This window comes from Phyllopteryx taeniolatus, chromosome 23 (genome assembly GCF_024500385.1).
Source record: "Phyllopteryx taeniolatus isolate TA_2022b chromosome 23, UOR_Ptae_1.2, whole genome shotgun sequence".
NCBI classification, from domain to species: domain Eukaryota; kingdom Metazoa; phylum Chordata; class Actinopteri; order Syngnathiformes; family Syngnathidae; genus Phyllopteryx; species Phyllopteryx taeniolatus.
Genome location: NC_084524.1, coordinates 1,154,443 through 1,177,396, shown reverse-complemented (window position 1 = coordinate 1,177,396; position 22,954 = coordinate 1,154,443). Strand labels below are relative to the sequence as shown.

The following is a 22,954-nucleotide window of genomic DNA, read 5'->3' as shown; positions in this document are numbered from 1 at the left end:
TGAACTTGAACTGCAGTTACACAATGTCTTATAGCCCGCAGGGCATCCTGGGGTTGCCGTGGCAACAACGAGAGCAGCTGTTGATTGTATATCATTTCAATCTTGTTTTACAGCATAACCATTTAAACAAACAAAAAAGCTGACAAATGACTGGACGCGTCAAAAACTGTCTTCTAACTTTTTCTGCTGACAACCCAGGCTAAATGTGGCTCCTCCTTGACATACAAAGCTCGTCTTTCAGCCCAGATGGATGGCAGCGACATACTTCCTTGACACCAATGGAGTTTGGGGCCATCGTGTGGCATCTCGGTGACCCTGATATGGAGCAGATTTTACAGAGTATACAGCCAAGCCCAAATGGAGCGTTATGTGCCTGTTTGCATTTGTTGTTGCTCTGTGTGTGTTCAAGGTTTACAATGACATCAACGCTAAATGAAATTCATCCGTCGATGCCGTTTTGCCATTATGTATCCACGAAATGACAGTCTGGTAGACCATTCTCTTTCGGTTAATGTGTAGAAGAAACACAGAGAAATACCCCCCCTCCGGGATGAACAGGGGTTGACCGTCCGTATTAGTTTCAGGTCCCACCCAACAACACGCCTTCTTTAAGATGAGCGAAAAGCGACCTCCCCCTCACCTGTCACCGGGGCCTCGATGTCCAGCAGGTTCTTCTCCGACCGCAGGATGGCGGCACCCTCTGCGATGAGCCTCAGCGCCACCGCCTCCTCCACGCGGCCCTCCTTGGTCAGGTGGGCTTTGAGCACGTCGACTTTGGGCTCGCCCTCGCCGTCGAACACCTCTTTGGCCGTCAGTCGATGGCTGGGTGGGAAGGGAACGGCTGCGGGGGGGGGAGACGAAAATGTCAGACATCTCTATTTTTAAACATGCCCATCATACCGTCACTAAAACGCAAAGAGTAACATTTCACTGTGATTTTTTTTTTTTTTTTTCATCAGGAAGGTATATCCGCTGCTTCCGCGCAACAGCGTCCATTTAAATGGCGAAAACACTTTGTGAGCATGCCTTCATTTCAAAATAAGACTTTGCTCTGTGCAGGCTTTGCACGTGGAACAGGTGCGACGCTTGAAGCCAAGGCTAACATCCATCCTTCCTGAAGGTGACATCAGCGGTAACCAGAGCGCTGCTAAGCGAAACGATATTTGCTGTCCCGACTGACCCATTTTGAAATCTATGTGAGAGCTGCGTGTTAAAACGCCACATTCATACACATGCACTCGCCCAAGTCAACTCAACGGACACTCATTGAGATTTCTACCAGAATGAATTGAATTTCACCCTACCGTGTAGGAAACGGCGGAATAAATCGATTTTTTGTTCTGGTGACATCATCTGTCGTGGTGCGTCTTTGCCCCGCACTGAAATCACGGGTCTCGGTTTTTCAGAGCAGCACAGCTTTTGAGGAGAAGATACAGATCAGGGGTTCCTCCTTTCATTGGCTCCAACCAGGACAGAGGGAAACGCTCCACTTTCCCCTTGTGGGATTTTCAACAGCCGTCTGCATCCGCACGGCAAGCCGAAATCTGGCGCGAGCGCGGCGAGTCGGAAGGAACTCGCCCGGTGCCCGTGCCTCGGATGAAGTACCATTACGTCGACCGATCGTGGTTGTCAGCGTATTAGCGTTAAAGAGCGCAGATGCGCAGCCATTTGCTGGTTGAGCGTTCAGCCCCGCCACGCGCAGCATCTTCCCGTCCAACGCCGAAATGAAGCCGGCGAAAGCGCTGACGGAGGAGCGTTGTGACCGTCCGCCAAACAAGTCAGACTGGACGCAAATGCAACAAAAGAGACGTTCAGAATGAGTTCAGATGTTCTGCTATTATGCAGGCACTCCGCGCAATCCGACCTATAGCTTGAGAGGAATTACCCCATATCCTAATTAAATGCCTCATCCATTCACTGAAAAGAAAGACTTGGGGGCGGGGGGCGGGGGGCGTTTTGATAATGAAATAGCAATTGCAACGCACTCTCCAGAGATTGACACTTTTCTCAAGAATCGGGTACGGTTCCGAGTCCCGATCTCTAAAACGTGCTGCGCTTGACACTTTCTTCATAAGTACTCCTCAAGCAAGCAAGCAAGCTGTTGCATAATCAGAGGCGGAGCTGATATGGCGAAGGAGTGCAGCAGCTGAAGCAAACATTGATGCAGTCAATGTCCGATGGCAGTGAAGATGCGGGATTTGGCAAACTTCACACTGAGGCTAATTTCATGGAAACGTACCGCATTCAAGCTTATTACTTATTATTTACTTAAGTGAGGCTACATTCAAACATTGCCAACAATTTTAAAAAACCACAAACGCCTCCTTAAATTACTCCAGTTCTTTTGAAAAATACAGTAGAATCAAATACAATTTGAATAAAAATAGTGTGGGGAAGTCAGGGTATCACTGTAATTGCATGAAATGTTGGTTGTTGTTTTTTTTTTTTAGGCGGGATTACACTTCAGTTCGCTAATAAGAGCCAAGCTTCAATTTTGTAAATTCTTGGTTCATTCCCATGGAAAGTTTCCAGCTCGGAAAATTGCCGGAAGACATGAGCAAAAGCAACCCTCCACCAATTGGAGCGAATACACTACAGCGCTAACATCAACTTAATAATGGGAGGAATTGATCAAATGGTGGGCCTGCGGGCTTGAGCGTTGGTGGCAAAAAAGGCCACTTGTTTTTTCTTTTTTTTAGTCACAAAGTGGAGTGCAGCACTTCATGACGCATTAGTGATGGAAGGCGGCGTGAACAAAACGCTTAGCACAGCGAAGCTTTGTAGCAAAGCGCATTCGAGTGAGCTGATTACATCTGTGTGCACTAAGGGGACGAAGCGATGCAGCAGGTGCTGGAAACAGAAAAGGGCTGCTGGGAGTATCCGAGGCGATAAAGATGCAAACGGGAAGCCAGCGAACACGCGTGTCGTGAGGGAGCAGTATCGGGGACGGCCACCTTCCCGAGCCATAACACGCCGCCCTCTCGCACGACTTTATTTGCCCTCCGCAAGCTTGAATTCATTCCCCAAATCGTACACCTGGGGCTAAATTAGCAATCGGTCGTGATGTGTCACAGTCATTTATATTTAACACGCATCAATATGCTACAATAACTGCAAAAACAACACATCCAGCTGAGATTTACAGCGCGGTGCTCTCCACACCGACAGATCATTCAGGCGGATAAAGAGCCGGCTTTTTTCACTTCGGTGCGTTGCGGAAGACGTCGAGCGAGGGATTAGCATCTGCGCCGACTCGGCGGACTTTCGGCAAGCGGACGAGCGCCAGAAGACGTGTCGATGCTGTCGACAAGGTCCAGCGGTCCAGTTGAGGATTGCAACACCGGTTCATACATTCAAAACATCACCAGTAGCACTCGTGAAAACCAACTCGCACGTTTTCCCGCCTATAAAATTGGGAGGTGGCCACTCGCGGCCCTGAAAGCTCTGACATCATGAAAACATTTATTTACATCTACATATGCACATGTGCTAATGATCAGAAAAGACCCGCGTACGTCAATCACGTCATTTTCTGTGTCACACGTGGAAGAGCCGTTCACTTCATTCGGATGACCTGGACTCTGCGTCACAACCGATGACATTCATTAGCGCCTATTAGCCTGCTGCTAACAGTTCTTGACCATTGCGGCGAACGTGGACACTCTTTCTGTGGCGTCAATAAGCAGGTGAGGAGATATTAGATGAAAGCCAGTAAAGCGGGTTGCCACGGAAACAGCCCTGTCGAGTCAAAGTCTTAATCTTAATCTTTTCAAAAGAAAGCTTATTATGTGATGCACCGAAGTGATCCAAGGCTGAAAAATGGGAGCAGCAAATATACGCCTCATATTCTGTCTTGCCAAATACCAAACTAACAGAATTGGAGGTTTTCCTGGCGTAAAGTGAGCCAGAGGTGGAATCACTTCTTCTGCAAAGTATTTACACGTACCGGTATTTTATTGTTCTCGAACGCTTTGTTTAAAGCACCTGTCGCAGCCTTGCATTGAAAAACACTCGCATCACTGAGAAGCCAAAAACATAAGGGGTGACATTCTTAAAGCTCCGGCAATTCTCTTTTTCTTTGGCCGTTCCAGGAGCGACTTCCAATTGATTCCGTTACAGCGCCCCCCAGTGGGCGTTATAAACAATGCTCAAGTAGCGCGACGCTGTTCAGGGTCAGTCGGTGGCCGCCTCCAAATTGCCAAAACCGTGAGAGCAAAGAACACTCGTGCCGTTCCCATCAAAGCCGGCTAGCAAAAGGGCTGGCGCTTTGTATGACGGACAAGCCGACGTGAGCGCCAAGCCCGGCGTCCGTCACGGCACAGCTGTCGGGCGCATCAAGCCGTCACTGCTTTTGAGACCCGAGTGACGCGTCAGGGTGAGCGGCCGCTGTTAATCTCGCTGTTGGCTCAACGGATTTCAACCGCAGAGTTCAAAAATCCATCCATCCGTTTTCTACACCACTTGTCGTCACACGGGTCGCGGGTATGCTGGAGCCTATCCCAGCTAACTGCGGGCAGAAGGCGGGGTACACCCTGAACATGTTGCCAGCCAATCGCAGGTTACTTATAAGCAAACAACCATTCACACTCACATTCATACCTACGGACAATTTAGTCTTCAATTAACCTAGCATGCATGTTTTTGGGATGTGGGAGGAAACCGGAGTGCCCGAAAGCCACGCAGGCACGTGGGGGAACATGCAAACTCCACACAGGCGACGCCTGTGAGGCAGATGTCCTAACCAGCCGGCCGCCGTGCCGACGGATCAAAAATTAGTGCGGCGAGGGCTGTACAGTATGGATGCAAAGTAAAGAGGGATGATAAGAAGTAGGCAGAGGATGATGGGTGGTCACTGCGTGAGGGAATCCTGCGGCGGATTCCCGCTGGAGATCGTGCGCGCGGCGAGCCATCAGCACGGCGGCAGATCAATGACATCGTTCGAGGCCGCCGCGTATGACGGCAGGGCGCGAGCCCGAGAGCTCCGTCAATGGCATGAAACGCAAAAAAGACAAATCGCCAAGCAGCCAATCTTCATAAGCACGTTTTGCATATCCTTCCTCGACCGAGCGGCGATAACCGAAAAAATGACTTTTTCGGGAAAAATGGCGGGGCTCGCTGACTGCTGACACCAACAACAGGAGTGGGGGGGGGGGCGGGGCTCATGTGACTTTGCCCGCAACTGCAGTATACCTTGAAACCGAGTCACTGCACTGAGGAACGACACTTGCTATCCCACCCAGGCCGTATGCTTCCTCTGGCCCGAATCAACCAGTGAGTTTGTAAACTTCCCTCCATCCTGGCATGGAATGAAGCACCCCAAGGTCAAAGAAGTTCAAGCCCAAACGAAAACCGCCGCCGTCAATACAGTAAGAGGTCAGCGCTGTTAGCTTGGCTTTGCTGCAGTTTCAGCGCAGAACGCAAGGAAAGTCCGCTGCCTCGTCCGCCGTCATCCTGCGTGATCGCGATCCCGCTCCCAGCTGCAGTGAGGGAAGTCACGCTCACAGCGCAAAAAGGATTTGAGTGCGAAACAACAATTGGGACGTCTTGACGCCAGCGCATCTCTCCCCGACAGGTCACTTTCATCCAGAATTAAAAAAACAAAAAAGTAGTATTAAAGGTTCCACTGATCGTACTTGCGAATTTTGACCAGTTTAAGCGGCCGAGCAAAAGGTAAGGTTTGGTGGATAAAAGGACTCACAAATTGGCAGGTTCGTCACGACAATAACACGCTGGAATTTCCTGCGAAAGCCGCTCTGACAGGGCCCGAAGAAGATGTCTGCAGCCGCCCCCTCCCTCCACAATGCCGTGACACAGGATTAGCTTTCATTAGAGACGGAGCCGTAATCAGCTTTGGAGCACAGCGGCAGCGGAACAATGGAGGAGGTAGAAAAAGGGATCTGGAAGGCAGGGCTCAACTTTGCCTACATGCTAAGCTACAGTATTCCTGCAAAAGAAAACCTGCCACACAGAAAAGTCTCACCTTAATAAAACAAGCTTTGGGGACAAACGTGGCAGGAATTGTACAACAACTGCAATTTTGAACGCCAACAGTAGTGCGGTGTCGCCTGCGGGGTTTGCGCTCGCTGGAAATGATTGGCAGCAAGCAGTTCATGAGAAAAGAGTTTGGCCCAGTTTGTTTAATTGAATTTCTATTCAGTCTAGAGCTTTTACTCATCCTCAAGCTGAAGAAAGTGGAAAGACAATTAAGAGGAGAAAGAAATGCAAGTGCACTTATGGTGAAACCCCGCAGGGATTCGCTCCTTAGCCACCCGTAATAGGCAAAAAGCCAAGTTCTAACCCTCAAACACCAAAATGTTGAACTAAACTATATGATTTCATGTAATAAAAGTCCTCTAGCTTAACGCTAACAATAGCATAGAGGTTGCAATAATTGTAAACTTTCAAACAACTGCTACTTTAACATCAACATACAGTGCAACACGAGTCACAGGCAAAGCATGCATTAGCTGCTGTGTGGGAACTACGACTTTTGGAGTCACAACTACATTTGGACATGCCTGCATATTGTAAAAGCTCATCCAAAATAGTGGCCTAAATATCTGTGACACAGCTGGGCATGAACAACGAACCCCGATACACCTGGGCTCCTTGGACAGTCACAACAAAAGTCGTCTTTCCATCTGCGCGGCAACACCACAAAGCGTCTTCGTGCCTGTGAGGGACGGTTTGAAACGCGGAGTAAACAGCAAGGCAGGACGGGAGGGATTCATTGTGGAGGCACGTTCGTCTTCCCGTCGGGGCGAAAAGAGGCTTTTGGACAAGCACGGACCACCTTAGTGAGTTGGCCCGCCACTCTCCATCAAGCTGTCAAGTGGGCGGGACTGACCACACGCTTCTATTGCGAGCATACGCCCCCCGCAAAGCACGGAGAGCCAGGCCGGCGCTCCTTCTGACGGCGGACGTGACAGACCACGTGTACCACCGACGTCAGAAGGTTGTCACGTTAAACTACATTAGCGCATCATCGCAGCCGGTAACCCACCACTGTGAACTCGCTTCAGAACGCAACGGGCAAGACCCCAGCCTATCGTTGCTCCCTGCTCACCACGCATACCACCACCCACACTCTCCCCACGGTGAATGTATTAAGTCAGCACTATTTCTGGTCAATGTCCTGCCCCGAACGACTGGCACACTCTGAAACAAATGATAAAATGCACCTCATTCATGCCAATACCATCATTTAAAGATTTAGTGTGAGAAGTATACATGCAAGTAAGCATATCACACTGTACAGTTTATTGTACTGGTTTATTTCTATTTGCTTTTTACTCTGCTTTGCGCTACCAGGTGCTTATTGCAAATGAGAACCTGTTCAATTGCCTTACCTGGATAAATAAAGGTTAAATTAAAAATAAATCAATGTGTCTACAATTTCACCTCGTGGGCTTCGAGGAGGTCTTGAAGCCTATTCAACATTCAAAGTCAAGGAATTTGGAATGACAAAGGTTTGTACTTCTTCACTCCACCATTTTCTGCCCTCATTCACAGTTTGTAACATAATCCACCTGAACAGGCGCAACGGCAGTTCTCAAGGAGGCCTCGTCGCAGCTGAGCGGTGGACATTTCTCCACTGCGATGCACAACAACACTCACACGGAGGAGACCAGGCCGGTCTATATTTGCACCAACACTTAGTAAGTCAACGGAGCATACCGGACCCTAGGCTGGCCCAAATTCACCACCAGCACCGACAAAGGGCTCGCTCAAGATGACACCTGCTCGTCCTAAAAAAAAGGAACTGGCACTCTCCAACTGTCACGATGGTCTGTTAATTGGGGCAAGCCGTGCCGAGGACGCACGAATAGCAGCCTCGCATATGGGACAAACCACTTCACCGTGCCGCGGCAAAAAAAAAAAGCAAGAACTGTTGCAAGCGTGGTATCTGATTGAAGTACTGCATCGTGCCTCGTTGTTGCATGAAGTGTGTTTAGAGGTTGACTTTTATTTCTGGCATAGTGACAGTGGTTTTTCAGAGGACAGGTGGCGAGGCAATGGGATGGCGCACCCGGCCACCTCCTCCTGCCTCTTGCCAAGACAACAAGAGCCCTCAAAAATCCCCGGCTTCCCGGTCCCCCTCGCCCACGCCCACCTCTCAAACCCACGGCGGCATCAGGGCCAGGACTGCGTGGGTGTGGCGGGAACAGCCCGAAATTGAAAAAAAAGCACGGCGAGGGCGGCCAGTAAAAGATTTGTATCTCTAACAAGCAAGCATTGCAAATTCGGAGTCAGCAGGGGAAATAAGTGAACTCGCACACCTTGCCCCGCCATTCCCAGCTCCCCGCCGGTGTGCTATACGAGAGGAGAAGCTGCGACCGAGCCCCTCAAGTAGCTGCGATTACGCAAGCCCTGTGGGCTAAAATGGACTGTAGAGTAAATCATCCTCCTCTGCCGCCAGCCTGACCTCCATACTGCAGAGAGAGCACTTTCCAAATACACTGGCAGCGTATTATGCACAAGGCACCATCTGTGCAGGCTTTAGAGGCAGCCGCGAGATTAAAGGTAGTTAGCGTCACATTCGCGACCCGGCATTTAGTCAGAGGAAGGCAACGTCACAGAGGGCCAGGGCCTTCTTTCAGAAATCCAGGTTGTGGCTACAAGGGGCTTTGCGCCGATCCCCGCCGTCAGCCAGTAAGTCCCTCGCTGTGATTCGTTTTTTGGGGGGCTCACGTCGAAACGAGGAAGTTGCTAACAAGACTAGCTTCCATCGCCGTCTTGTAGCTCGTCCACGTGGTTTACGATAAAGGGCATGCAGGTTCACAGTACGGACCGTAATTGCACTTTTGAAAAGCCGTTTATGTCTTTACATTCTCTTTGACGTGATATTGTGCTATTTATCTCGATTACAAACACGTAATAAAAACTGTTGGGTGTCTCAAGCTTGGTCACCGAACGAATTAAACCCGTAAATCAAGATACTACTGTGCTGCGTTCTTGTAGGTGCTGCCGCATTATTTCTGTCTCCTCTTCTGTCCACTCCAGCATGTCGCTTTCCGTTCACTTCTTCTCTTTCTCCAGTGTCATGTAAACGTACTTACTTACGGTATACTGTAGAGCAATGACTTGCTCAAATGCGCTGTTGGTCTCAGGTGACGTGTGCACAAGCGCTCGGTTGGACGACAACTTTCGACCAACAAAAGGGCCGAACTGCCAATTAAATATGCTTCTCGAAACAATTTCCTTCCCCGTGAAGGCTAACAGACCAACCATATGGCGGCTGCGCTGGTAGTTTGCGGTTTCCTCCAAAGCAAATAAGGCTGAACAGAGACGGCGCTGTACGTATACGCCATCTGTTTGGGCCCAAACGAAGGGCTGGCTGTAAAACAAACAGAAATGAAAGAACGCTTAATGCAGCTCCCAGATAATGGCATATATTATCTTTTCATGAAGTACACAAGATGGAAAATGACCACGAATGCGGTTTTGGGGACGGGGGACGCCAAGTGGATTTTTCCTCGGCCAACCCGAGCCCTAGCTTCAAATCGCTTAGTTCCGCTATCTGCGGTGCCGGCCGGCCGATTTGTACTTCACTTTGGCTGTGCCCAAAGCTCACCGCATTCCTCCTGGGGGATCCCATTACATCGGATACAGGGAAGCATCGTGGCTCTTTTGGTATTACAACATAGGCGTTGCAAAGGTTCAAATAAAGAAATCAATAAAAAAAGAGGGAACTAGCGGCAGGAGGAGGCTGAGAGCGCAAGAGCTCAACATCCTTGCCACTTGACCACTGCATGACCTGCACATATTTTTGTTACACGGTACGGTACGGTACGTACTATCGAAATGAAACAAAAAAAGCCACTGCAATGTGTGTGCATGACTCGGGTGTGGCCACATCCCCAACTGCATTTCATAAAGTAGCGCGTGTTAGCAACGTTTCGGAAAGACACTCATTGTTCTGACACCGGTCCGTATAGGACTGCAGCTATCCAATGGTTTCACAACCGATTTTCTCAGTGACTAATCTGATAAAAATGTCGTTTGCATTATTACGAAACAAAATGTCAAAATTCCGCCGCAGTTAAGCGCCACGCTGTAGCTACGACTTTGAGTGTGCGTGGGGGCCAAAGGTGGGGCCTGGTCTGGTAAGAGAATCTCGAGCTGGATGTTAACCGGCTAGCTGCGAGCCAGTCTGCGTGGCGACCGCGCGGCTGCGGCAGCGCGAGTATTTAAGGCCGATTTGAAAAGAAAATCTCATTGCTTACAACAATACTCGTGAGAGGGGGTGTCCCCCACCTACGAGCTTGACTGATTCTACTCTGGTACGGAGTGAGACAGAATCGGGGATCAAACAATTGCTAAGCACAATGCAGGATTCCCCAGCGATGCTTAGACAGGCAAGGAAGAATAATCAACGGGAGCTGCGGGACACACTAGCCTCCACGCAATCTGGCTAACGGAGGCTCGCTGTAAGGCGGGCTGATGAGATATGTGATTGCCTGGCAACTCTGAATGAGCGGGCTTCATTTGCGGGGGGGGGTCCTGGACACTCCGCTCCTCCTCGGGCTCACGGCAAAATGCATTTTAGCGCACGCAGCTTCAGTGCAAAATGTATTTCGCTGCAACCGAACTGAACATACCGGGAGTGAATGAGCGTGTGGTGATAATGAAATTTCACATCAAGGGCAGAGCAGCAGATAAGCAACAAGTCCTGCCTCGACGACAACAACTCGCACACACGCAGGCACGCGCGCACGCACGCACGCACACCCGCACGCCGGTCACGATTCAGCCTCAGCAAAGTTTGTTTTGAGCGAGTGGGCCAGGTCCTCATCCCTCCTCCTGCCACGTGGGCAGGAAAGGCTGAGAGGCCTGGCTCAAATGTTACCAGCCTTCTACCTTTTTTTGTCTTACAGCACACTCAAGTCATAAGTAGCATTCAAAAAAGAAATAAAACGGATGGCCAGTACAAACAAAATGCATCGTGTTTAGGAAACGTGTTAAAAACAATAAGATACCGTAGGTCAACATATGCTCGGGAGGTAAACGTATTTAAAGCAAGAAATGTCTAAATGGAAGCTTGGTTCTAGTGGATGTTCCCCCACTGAAGTGAATGCAAATGCCATTCATCCGTTCCAGCCCCCTCCCCCAAAAGTCTTTTCTACTGAAAAAAAAAAACATAGCACCATAACGTTGGACTTCATGAAAACATACAGAAATGACAATTAATAAGAATGTAAAGAAATGAAAGCGTTTTTGCCACATTTTTTTTTTTGCTCCAATTCAATGGACATTGTGCTGCTCCTTCCAATGTGTGCGCCTTGGGCCAATATAACAGAGACATACGGCTATAGCGTACTCTACATGGAGACGGTCACAACCCCCCAAGAAAGCTGTAGTAATACTGGTCATTTTTCGCAAAGGATAAAGAATAGATGCTTGAGTATTGTTATGTTACTAGTCTACATGTGTTGCTCTACCATTTGTGTTGAAATATCTATTGCTTAAATTATCTATTGATCGCCAACTCTCACTGGAGCAGTTTGCAGCAGAGTGCGAAGCGGCTGGGATGAGAATCAGCACCTCCAAATCTGAGACCGTGGTCCTCAGTCGGAAAAGGGTGGCGAGACGCCTCACCGGCGAGGTGTTCCGGGGACGACCCAGGACACGTCGGAGAGACTACGTCTCTCGGCTGGCCTGGGAACGCCTCGGCATCCCCCCGGAAGAGCTGGAGGAAGTGGCTGGGGAGAGGGAAGTCTAGGCGTCCCTGGTAAAGCTACTGCCCCCGTGACCCGACCTCGGATAAGCGGTGGAAAATGGATGGATGGATGGATGGATGGAAAACTCTATGAGACATCCGTATACAAAAAAAACAAAAATCCCAAGACAGCACCACGTGGAACAAGAGGCGTCACTCCAAGCAGGACGGCCTGTGATCGGCGCGTGCCGAGCAATGTAAATAAACCTCCGGGCCAGCGCTCACCTCCAGCTGTATTTGTATAGCTGGAGTTTCTCTTGTGTCCACACAATGAGGTTAGTGAGCTAACGACACCTGAAAGACGGGAAAACTTCTCCCTCGGGTTGTCATTTCAAACAGCAGGTGAAGTTGAATGGGGGGGAGAACAAAAACCACACTGTGTCACGCTTCCATCCATCTGTAATTGGGGCTTTTCTCAACTGGCCCCAGTTTTGCTCATTTGCGTAATGGCTGCGAGATATAAAATATACAAAATGCTCACTGTTAAAAACTGCAGCCTCATCTAAATGCCATTAAACACCGCGATGCCATTAGCAGATTAAAAACAAAACTAGTAAAACTCCAAACGGAGCCTGCGGTGGAATGCGGTGCTACACTCTTGGAGGACACACGGGAATAGCGCAACTTTGACATCTGATTTATGCCTGATTCAACACCCTGAAAGAAATGAAATACAAAGGTGCCTTGGCTGCGAGCCTGCGTGCACCATCACAGGCAAAAAACTGCTCAAAAGTCTGTCGTTTGCTTCACATGACGACGGTGACATGGGAGTGCGAAAAGAGGTCTCAGAGAAGGAATCTCGTGGGTTTTTTCGTCAAGGCACGCACGCAGTCGTATATCGGCACCCCGATATTTTGGAGCACGGCTGTCGGGACGTCAGGTTCAAAAGCTCTCCTATGGGCAATACTGCAGGTGTCCGTACGGACGCCTGACAACGCAGCCGCGACATATTTGTCTCTTGCAGCCAGGCCACGACGGCTTGAGTTAACTCGCCCGTATTTAAATGCAAACAAACACTCGACCAAATACGCAAATGTGTGTGTACATCTGCTCCAAAGCGGCATGCACGGGCTTGCCCCTGCCCTGCTCACCATAGAATTACACTACTGGCATGTTTTCACCACACGGAGCCTCCTCGTGACAATAAGGAGCGTATGTGCGTGCGTGTGCGCAAATCCGCACAAGCGCATTAACCGAGCGCCTGCTCCGCGAGGTGAGGAAGCAGATTGACTACTCCGAGTAGAAGTCGCGAGCTGGCAGCTGACTGGGCGAGCCTCACCTCCCCCAAAGCGTACACACGCTATCGAAGGCGAGACTGCTGCGAGAGCGGCCCGACAACATCATACCGGCACGCCAATATCGTCTTCGCACACGCCCAAAACGTGATCAACGGCACATGCGGTCCTTCCAACGTCATCTTGTCAAACCGCAAGTTGTTCCCGCTCCTTCTGCATTTTTGGGCGCCACGCGTCCATTTGTTCACGTGAATTAGCAGGCGTAATACGCAGAGTCAGATTACAAGCTCCGAGCAGAGCTGCCTTCATCCCTCTATGTGGAGCTTAATCCGTCGCTTCGCCGTGCCCTAAATCCACAACAGAGCTTCATTCCGCCTCAATCTCATGAGCGCGAACGGTTGGACGAGGACGTCACTGGACGCCCGAGTCCAATTGATCCCCATTTGGAAGCATTTCCATTTCACTATTGAACAAGTTGAGGGGAAAGGATATTGATTAATTGCACATCTACAGATACTTCCATCCTTATTATTCAATGTCGGTATAAAAGATAAGAGCCTCTTGAAACAAACGAAGGATCAATCGCAAAGGCAAATACGTCCCCTGCTAATCCAATTCCACTTCCAACTATAAATAAACTTTCCACATCTATTTGAAGCAAAACGACAGAAAACAGACATGCACAAGTAGATCAGGATCAAATAAATACGCGACTCTTGTCGACGTTCTGGGCTAAAAATGTCTCCGGTCGGCTGCCGGTTTTCCGCGAGCCCCTCGGCCCAAGTCGAATTGTCGCACGTGACCCATCTCTGCCGTGCGCTGCCGCCTGAACACAAAAACCACAAATGCGGATTTCGCATCCAGCCTGCGGTGACGAGAACGAAGTTGCGCTTGTGCGCTCGGCGAGCAACGTGTGGGGAGTTTGCCACAAAGTCACGAGGCATTTCCTTGTTTCAGGTGTCATTCGCGCAGACGTGAGGCCGCCAGCATTTGAGAAGCGTCTCACGGCTCGCCGATTGACATTTTTGCAGCATTGCGAGATGCTTTTTGGGGCCCCGACTTCAGCTCGGCTTTACGGCCGACGCGCCGCTCCGACGCGCAGTGCAATTTACGCATGCTGTGACGAGTTTCTCAAAACAGGATGCGTTCGTCACAAACCACGCAGCCGCTAATGAAAATACCAAACTCTCAGAGCAAAAGCGTTCGCACAACGTCAGAGAAAGTTCACCCGAGAGCTCTGCGCTGGAACTAAGAATCCGCAAAGGTCAAGTGATTAATACATCTTGAGCGAGAAACAAATCGAGGATGCCAAAAGCCCCTAATAAAATTCTCAGTCACGGTGCCAACGCGCCCCAAAAAATAAAGACTCAAAGGATTCCGAGTTGGACTGAAAGTTTGCATCGGGCCGACAAATAAGTGACTTCACACCTTCAGCCTGAAGGTTTTTGGAAAGCTGCTTTGTACACACAAAGCAAAGCAAAGCAAAGCACCTGTGTTGTCAAAATACACGTGAAGCAAAACACACACACTTCTCCAAATGGAAGCAACAATTCAGCTTGCCCGACCAACTTTGCACGACACGACATTTAAATAAAGGCTCGTCAAATGTTCAAGCGGTAAATAAACACGTGACACGGGGAAGAGTCTCGTCAGAGCATCTTGAATAGATTGTTAAATCTCTCCAAAAGATCTATTTTTAATTAGCCTTCAAGTTACTGGAGATCTTTTGCAATATTCACAAGAAGAAGAAGAAAAAAAAAGCAAGACATGATGCGTCTGCCTTTGAACGCTCGGCGATGCAAACTTTCACGACACAGCTTGATATTTGTTGGTCTTCAGTGATAAAAGTCTCATATCTCAAATCATCTTTCCCCATTGAAACGAATGAAAATGCCGTTAATCCGTTTCAGCCGCCCCACAAAATCTGATTAAAATTTTGGGAAATGTGTTTTCACAAAACAAAATAGCACTGAAATACTGTACTTATATATATATATATATATATATATTATTTTTTAAACATACAGTAATGACATAAACAGAATATAAAGAATTAAACCGTTTTGATGGGGTTTTTTGTTTTGCTTGAATTCAATGGACATTGTTCTGCTCCCTCTGGTCTGCACACCTTGGCCACCTGGGGGCAGTGTAATGCAGATATAGTGTACATGGAGACTGTCACAGCTCCTCAGTAAGCTGCAGTACAGTAATAGCAGTCTTTCTTAGCAGAAGATAAAGAATGCTTCGTCACTGCTGTACCGTTGAAATCAAAGTTACGAGTCAAATAATTTTTTGACCAATCTAAAGTGTTGAAAATGGCTTGCTATCTTTAAAGATACAATGCTATGGCTCAAAACAAACGTTCATTTTTGATTTCCTGAAAAGTGACGTTTTAACAATAATGATGTTATAACAATTTTTGACAATCGATTAATCATTTAGAGGCCTTGTTAAACTTAAAATGGTCCCAATCCTCACCGCAACACCGATGCTTTTCGTTCGCCCATCTATGGCATTTTGGTTTGCTAGCATTAAGCTAGTGGACAATTTTAAGGCAAAGGTGTGTGGTTGCTTTAAATGCATGTTTTATGTTCCGTTCATATGATTATTATTTCAAATTTATGCACATCAAAGTAGAAAAATCAGCCATCATCCGTCAGTCGGATCACTTGCATCTCAAGGCGCCACTGTACTTCCACATTTCCTCTTGTCGGAGCGATTGGAGAAAATATCGGCAGCAAAGTAGAAATGGGGCGGGATGAGGCTTGGCGTGCGTGCGTGTACATATCAGGGGGGTCGGGGGGGGGGGGTTTAATCCTTGTCAGCATGAGATGAAAACTCGCATGCAACTGGCTGCAGTGCTTCTGTGCACACAAGTCGATTGGGATGTTGATGGGCTTCTTGTACCGGATTGTCAGACGCACAAGGCAGGATGGGCCGGGCCGGGCCGGCCACACGGATGGAACACAGTTTTTTTTTTTTTTTTTTTTTTTTTAAAGACAGCTAGATAGATAGATAGATATATAAAAGAAAGAAAGAAAGAAAGAACTAAGCAACGGTGGGGTGAAAAGGGGAAGCCCGGCCGAGTAATGCGGTGGCGCATGCAAAAGAAGCTTGGGAGCAAATGGCCCTCAGCTTGAAGGCGAAGCTCGTCGTACTTGCGGGCTGCAACGGTGGCTCGCCAAAACGCTGAAAAGCTTCAATGCGGCTCATCCGGAGCCCAAGCGGGGCTCACTTCCTCGTACGGAGCCGATGTCGCTGCTCGGCTAACACCCTTCTGCTTCTGCTTCTTCCTCCACAGTCGAGCAGTCAGCCATCGCCACCGGGAAACAAACCCCACAATATGTCAAAGAGCCCAAATACTCACATTTCACCACCCTGTCCGTCGTCGATAACGTGGGCTCGTCATTCGGCTTGTTTTCGGACATTTCCAGTGTGAAAGTGGGCGCAAAACGCTCGCTCGCTCGGCCGCGTTGCTCTCGCCGGACAAGTTGTCGAGCCGAGGAGGGAAAGACGGCCCAAAATACAGCGACGAGCTTTCCGCTTTCCGCTTTCCGCTTTCAGCGCTCCGGCCGCGACGTCCGCTTCCAGCTGCCTCAACGCAACGCGGAGAGAGGTTGAGAGGCGCGGCGCACGCAAACCTACTTGCGCCTTAGACCCGCCCACCCGCCGAATAAAGCGCTCCGATTGGGCCGCAGCCGCGCCGCGACACGCCCCCGCGTTGCTTTGAAAAGCACACACAAGATCACATAAGATGACACCTGATGAAGCCCTGAGGGGAAATTCTGCTTTTACAGCAGCACTCAGCAGATTGCTTTTGTTTTGTTTTGCTTTTTAGTTGTTGAGCAGCAAATAAAAACAGGCATTCAATCTATGGATGAGTCTTTGATGGAGTTTTTTTGGTTTGTTTTGTAGTCGACTCTAATGTGATGAAAGTCGATTCATCAATGACATCACTGATGGTTTTTGTTTGTTTGTTTTTTTTCCAGCACGTTCAGCGTTCCGAAACATTTTTGGGCCACGAGTACGGACCGGCTTCGAGTAGACATATTTTGACCAAAAACCAAAACAAAAAACATTTGATTAGAAATACAACTCACCATTACGCTGAATGCGGTTATTGTAATTAGTTTCTTTCCAACAAGGCAGAAGATCTCACCTTATGTTCCATCGCATTGCGTATTAAGACGGGACATTGTGGCCAAGCAAAGGAAAAAAAAAACATTTATTTAAATACATCAAATTTGTCACAGGACCACTAAAAGTGTCGTAAAATGAAACAAATGTTGTGATGTTAGTGCATAACAAGTGAAGTTTCCATTTGCACATATTTGCCCGTGCATTATTGGCCATAACGTTTTAGCGACAAAGGTCGAGCTTCGCTTCGCTTCGTACCGCTGCCCTGGTTCCTCGCCGCTGGTATAAATCTTTTCAAACTAGCGGCGTGTGTACTCGGGCTAGCCGAAGCTAGCGTGGCTAACCTATGCGCTTCCGCAAGCACTGCCCGACGGACGAAGGCCGTCACCTCGTTGGCCGACAGTTGGGCGGCAGCAGACTCGCGAGTTGAAATTCCTCCGTTTTTTGCCCTCTTGAAGTAAATGAGATGCCAAAATACGCGATAAGCAATGAATTGATTTCACGCTTTAAATGTCAACGCAGAGTCGTAAAGTCTATACGTGTCAATTCGTCGATTCATCGGTTCAAGCCCTAAATGGTATCGATTAATTCAAGAGGCTATAGGTTTGAATAACACTTCTTGAATAAAACAATGAACACAAATGACCTTTAATTATGTTATGAGAAGAATGCTGTACAAGACTGATCATGTGAACGATTTCTCACAATAATGATCAACGATGATTTAACAAGGTAGGAAACATATCAATATGCAACACTTCATTTCTATAAATGTGTGTTGCCAGTTTCCAAAATGTTGTTTACAATGGGCAAAACTTGACATGGCAATTGTATGTTGGAGGGGATTCGATCAATCGGAGGGCACATTGCAACCTGCTCCTCATTTGAGATGTCGTTTGGCCCAGTAAGTCAACCGATATGTAAGAGAGTTCCAGAAATGTCCCCAAAGCCTCGCTCGTAATTGATCTGCAGCAAGACAGACGGCCGCTAATTCAATCGGCGTTGTTGATGTGCGCCCCTGGAAATGAAGAGACGGCGGATTCCAGCCACTTGATTTGATTAGCTATCTTTTGCTGAAAGGACAAACGATGGGCAATCCTTTAAACCCATTCACCATTCATCCGTCCGTCCGTCCGTCCGTTCGCTGCGTGGCTCCCAACTGCGACGCATTCTTGCCGCTTACCATTATTTCCTGGCTCATTGTGTAGAAGATTGATGGCGTCGTCAGCTTGTGTCATTGATCCTCAACTCTGCTAAAAAGGGCACAGCAATAAGTTGCCACGAGGCCAATAAGTGCCTCTAAACTCTCTTTAATTCACTTGTTTGTTTTTTTTCAAAAGATTGCTAAACATTGCACCTGGTCAACCTCAGACAGATGATTGCTTCTTTATTTCCCCGCTCAAGTTTCTTTCTACATAGCTGGAAGAGCTCCATACCTTACTCTAATGCTACTCGTTGCTGTGAAGCTTTCTCTCTAATTCAACATGGCTTCTGTCGGAATTCTCCCTTGGAACGGTGAAAACAGCACACAATCGGAGTTACGTGCTCCCTCAAACGTGTTCCATTTAAGAGGCGAGCGGCAGCATTTTGAGACAGCTGGAGACGTTTGAGGGAGGACTGGCTGACTCCAAAATAAAGTGCCCTATAGTCATGCAGCCAAGATGTGATCAAGGCAGGGATTATTGTTTCAAAAGTGCTGCTGTGCAAGAACACCATTCACCTCTGAAAGCTGCCTCACGTCTCTTCATTTCATAGCGTTTCTCTTGGCTGCACTGCTTCCGGTCGTCCATTTTATTTGTGTCCAATCAGATTTCAGCCTCTACGTGCTGCCGTGTCAATCTAACCCGCCCAGGGCCTTTAAAATGCGTAGTGCCGGCCCATGCAACTTCAAGTGTACTAGCGATGGGACTGTTGCTTTGACCAGTCAGGTTTTAAATTCGCCCTCACAGGGCCAGCAAGCTGGTCCTCGATGACGACGACGAACTTTGTGTCCTGTGATTGGCTGGTCAGAGCAAAACTTGTTCCAGCTGACTTTTTTTGTATAATCTTGATGGTTTCTATAATTGTGACGTGACATTAAGTGTTCAGGTTAATGTTGGGCCGTAATTATGAATTAGAAATGAAGCTTTAAAGCTGTTCTCAGTATCTAAAAAGCCTGCCTCTTCATCCTCCTCTTCTCTCCAAACTTTCTCCGACGCGTCGGCTCATTGAGTATCGCCCCTCCGGGGAAATTTGGACAGTGCTGCAGCTGTAGCAAACGTATTTATCTCCCCTAGCAACAGTGCTAATTGAGAGTGAGCGTGCAGATGGAGCGGAGAATCAAAGAAGTGCATAGAGAAAGACAGATGAGACATTTTTGGACTGTGGCAGATCGGGTTGAAAAGCAGCGCGGCGCTTGCGCGGCCTGTTGGCAAGCGTAACTTCACGTGGGCGGGGTTTTTATCGCCGCAGTTTCATTAACGGATCCGCGAGGCTTCCCCTTTGTCCGGCCTCCAATTAATCGAGCCGGGAAGCATCTGCGATTTGGGTCGTCGGCGCAACAGCACTGTCAATAAATCCGAGACGGATCGCTCTCCTGCCTCACGCGCCGGATGAATCGCTCACAGAACCTGCGTCACATCCACTAGTGACGAGTGGGCCCTGGCACCGCGCTCCTTTGTTAATTAGCTGTCAACTGCTCCAGAGGGGGGAACTCAATTATTCAGTTTAGAGCACAACTAGCATACAAATATAGCAACAACAACAAAAATGCTTGGCTGTTGATCAACGGCAAAGGTGAAACTCGAGGCCAGATCCGGGCCCGTCGCATCGTTTTTGTAACACGCTAATGCGAAGAAAGGGTGTCTACGTCACGTAGCTCGCTAAATGGATTTAAATGGCAATTTTTCTTCAAAACGCTGAGTCCTCAACAAATTTCGAGCAGTTTCAATGGAATTGCAGCTTGAGAATTTAAAGCAACCACATAGCTTGGCCTTTCAGTCCGCTAGCTTAATGCTAATGCTAAATAGCAACTATCTTGCAATGCGATAGTTAAGCGGCGGACTGAACACAGACTGCAGCATCAGATGAAAATAAATAACTATATAACAGTCATAGTCACAGTCATATTCTTTATCCTCTGCGAAGAATGTCTAACATCAGTGCCGTACTGAGGAGCTGAGACGTCTCAATGAACAGTATATCCGTATCTCTGTCTTTTCTGCCCCCGTGTGGCCAAGGCGGGCACACCGGAAAGAGCAGCACAATGTGAATCGAAGGAGAAAGTGTGACAAAAACTGTTGAAGTCTTCTAAATTCTATTCAATTATGTTTGTATGAAGTGCAATATTACGGCGTTTTCTTTTTCCTCATGAAAATACACATGACAAGAATTGATGTTGTTTTTCATTTCAATGGGAAAATTGTGCTTTGAGTTCCAAGCATAGTCACGGATTGAATTCAACTCGTATCACAAGGCACCACTGGACTTAAATAATGATTACATTCTAATGTATTGCACTCAAAGTTAAACGAAAACTGATTTTAAAGATGAAATGCAAATGTATTCAAGTTAAAAGTGAAATACGACTGAATGTACTTACGCAGGGATTGTTTCACATACCACAAGAGGGAGCCCACATACCACGAGTACAACACCGACAATCACTGGTGTTCAGTAATCCCTTGTTTATGGCAATAGCAATAGCGAAGTAGCCACCGCATATTTTTATTTAAACATACAGTATTTTAAAGACATTTTCTTCCCCACACTCCTAGTAACCGCTACCATACTCTTGTTAACACTTTTGAAACTCTTCAACATGCAGTACTGTACACGATGCACATTTTAGTCCTTGTAATATGTCTTTGAATGTTTTTTACTGTATTAATGTTTTAGCCTAGGAAGCATTTATTTTAGCACCCCAAAAATCACAGCATACGCTCAAAATCCCACGATATGGCGAATAATGCGAAACGCAATATAGCAAAGGGACACCGTATACGTAATATGATGAGGGGATTAGACTTTTATATGATTGACAGTCATAAAGGCCCTCTGAGGGGAAAGCGTAACTGTGATGCGGCCCACGTCGAAAATGAGCTTGCGTCCTCGGCCCTGCGCGCCTTTGTGTTCATTAGCAGCACTCCAAACACGCGTTGTCCTTATTCAACATTTCCCCGCCTGGCGACAAACGTGGCCGAGTGCCACTTGGCATTTACGTGGACTCTGCACTCCTATCAAGATGTAAGCGTGCGCGCTCAGTCGCGCAGAGGAGCTCGATAAACACAAATGGGCGCACGTGACGAAGGCCGCTTGTGTACACCACATTGCAACCTTATTTAGTCGACACTGAACTCAATTGGGTCGCATCTTTTTGGGCCATTACGACAACAGCATTAAGTTTAAGGTCGTACTAATAGATCAAAAGGGGCACTCGTGGTGGAAAAAGCGTTACTAGTTAAGACAGTTGTTCTACGACCTCTGCTCGTATATGAAACCTCAATTTTGAAACTGTCCGTCTGTAGTGGAGTCGTCCATTTTGGGTCCTGTCCTCTGTTCTGTTCATGACAGACATAGCCTTGATATCGAATAAAAGCTTAATAGCAGCTTTCCAAGAAGCCGCTTAAGCATTTATTTGACATTGAGGATATCAAGTTAAAGGTTGTACTAGTCGAAAAAAATCTTACTCCTACATGGACCTTAAGATTGCTCGAAGCCATTTGAGCATTTACTTGACATTCTTGTTTCAGGTGGCATTTGTAGGCCAAACGCGGCACTAGTAGTTGAAAAAAAAAACCATCTAGTGACATAGTCGTTTTACTTGTGAGGTCAAAGAACATACTAGTACACGGAGCATAAAATGGGCATCAAGGATGTGGAATAAATGCTCAAAGGGCCTGTAGCGTAGCACGCAAAATGGTGGGAGGCCACTGAAAAGCAACTGTTGTTGACCGTTGCCGTTCCAACGGTCGTTGGAAGACAATACGGTCCGGTTGCCATAGTAACCCAGAAAAAGGGCAGCGCGGCGCCCGTCAACTGAGCGACGCCGCCGACCCCGCGGCGGAAGCTGTTCTTTGCGAGGCGCTTTCGGCGCCGAGCGGAACCGATGCCCGCGCTTTCACACACCTGCGAAAAGCCATTCGGCAGTCGCGCCGCTCGTAAATAAACATAAGGCGGATAATAGCTCACTGCGCTCCAGTGCTGCATCCGCCCGTCGGCTTTGTGTATAATATACGCGGTACACCTGTTGGCTGTGTTATGGACCTCCGCCGGTAGCTAATGCATTCACAGCAGCCGAGAAGTCATTTGTAGCACTGGCACCAGTGGAAGATTGTAATTCAGGCATGACTGGCTGTGTTGCTTGGAAACTGCACGCGGAGCATGACGGGATTTCTCCATGATGGCAAAGGCAGAAGTGTCTCATCATATTCTGCAAAGAAATGCCCTTTGTTTTGCAATACAGCATAACCCCATCATAATCTTCAACTCAAAACGGATTCGGATCTAATCACGGCTAAACGCTGAAATACAAAAAAACGGTCCTCGCGAATATAAGACTTCCACACGGTTACTATTGAGCCGCTCGTGTGCAAAACAAAGCCACGAGCGTGCGAGGCTAAGACGCAGCTCCGATTGCTCCCGAAATGATACGTTTGGTCTAAAAGGGGAAGACGTCTAATTTCATAATTACCCTGATCGTAGCCGAGTCTGTCACTCGGCGTGCTGTTAGCAAAAGGCCTCGCTCTGTCGTTGCAGTACAGCTTCGAACAAATGGCGTCCAGGGCGGGGAGGTGCATTGGTGATGGGGAAGTGGACAAAGCAGGTCACGGAACCGTTTCCGATTCTACCCTCAACTGGTCGCTGGAAGACCTCTGTCCATCTT

At 48.1% G+C, this 22,954-nt stretch overlaps 1 protein-coding gene across 9 annotated transcripts in view; it reads right to left on the bottom strand.

Moving 5' to 3' along the window:
- Positions 1-16,590, bottom strand: part of LOC133472445 (protein phosphatase 3 catalytic subunit alpha) — a 39,205-nt gene extending 22,615 nt beyond the window's left edge. For 3 of the 9 annotated variants that reach the window (XM_061763218.1, XM_061763217.1, XM_061763222.1), the window contains exons 1-2: positions 16,322-16,588; positions 641-841 (exon numbers count right to left, since the gene is read on the bottom strand). In XM_061763218.1, the coding sequence (XP_061619202.1) occupies positions 641-841; positions 16,322-16,382 (262 nt within the window). In that variant the 5' untranslated portion in view covers positions 16,383-16,588. Of the gene's footprint in view, positions 1-640; positions 842-5,698; positions 5,846-16,112; positions 16,244-16,321 lie in introns of those variants that run through there. The other 6 variants (XM_061763215.1, XM_061763221.1, XM_061763216.1 and 3 more) reach the window with 5 other exon arrangements.
- Positions 16,591-22,954: the final 6,364 nt, after the last annotated feature.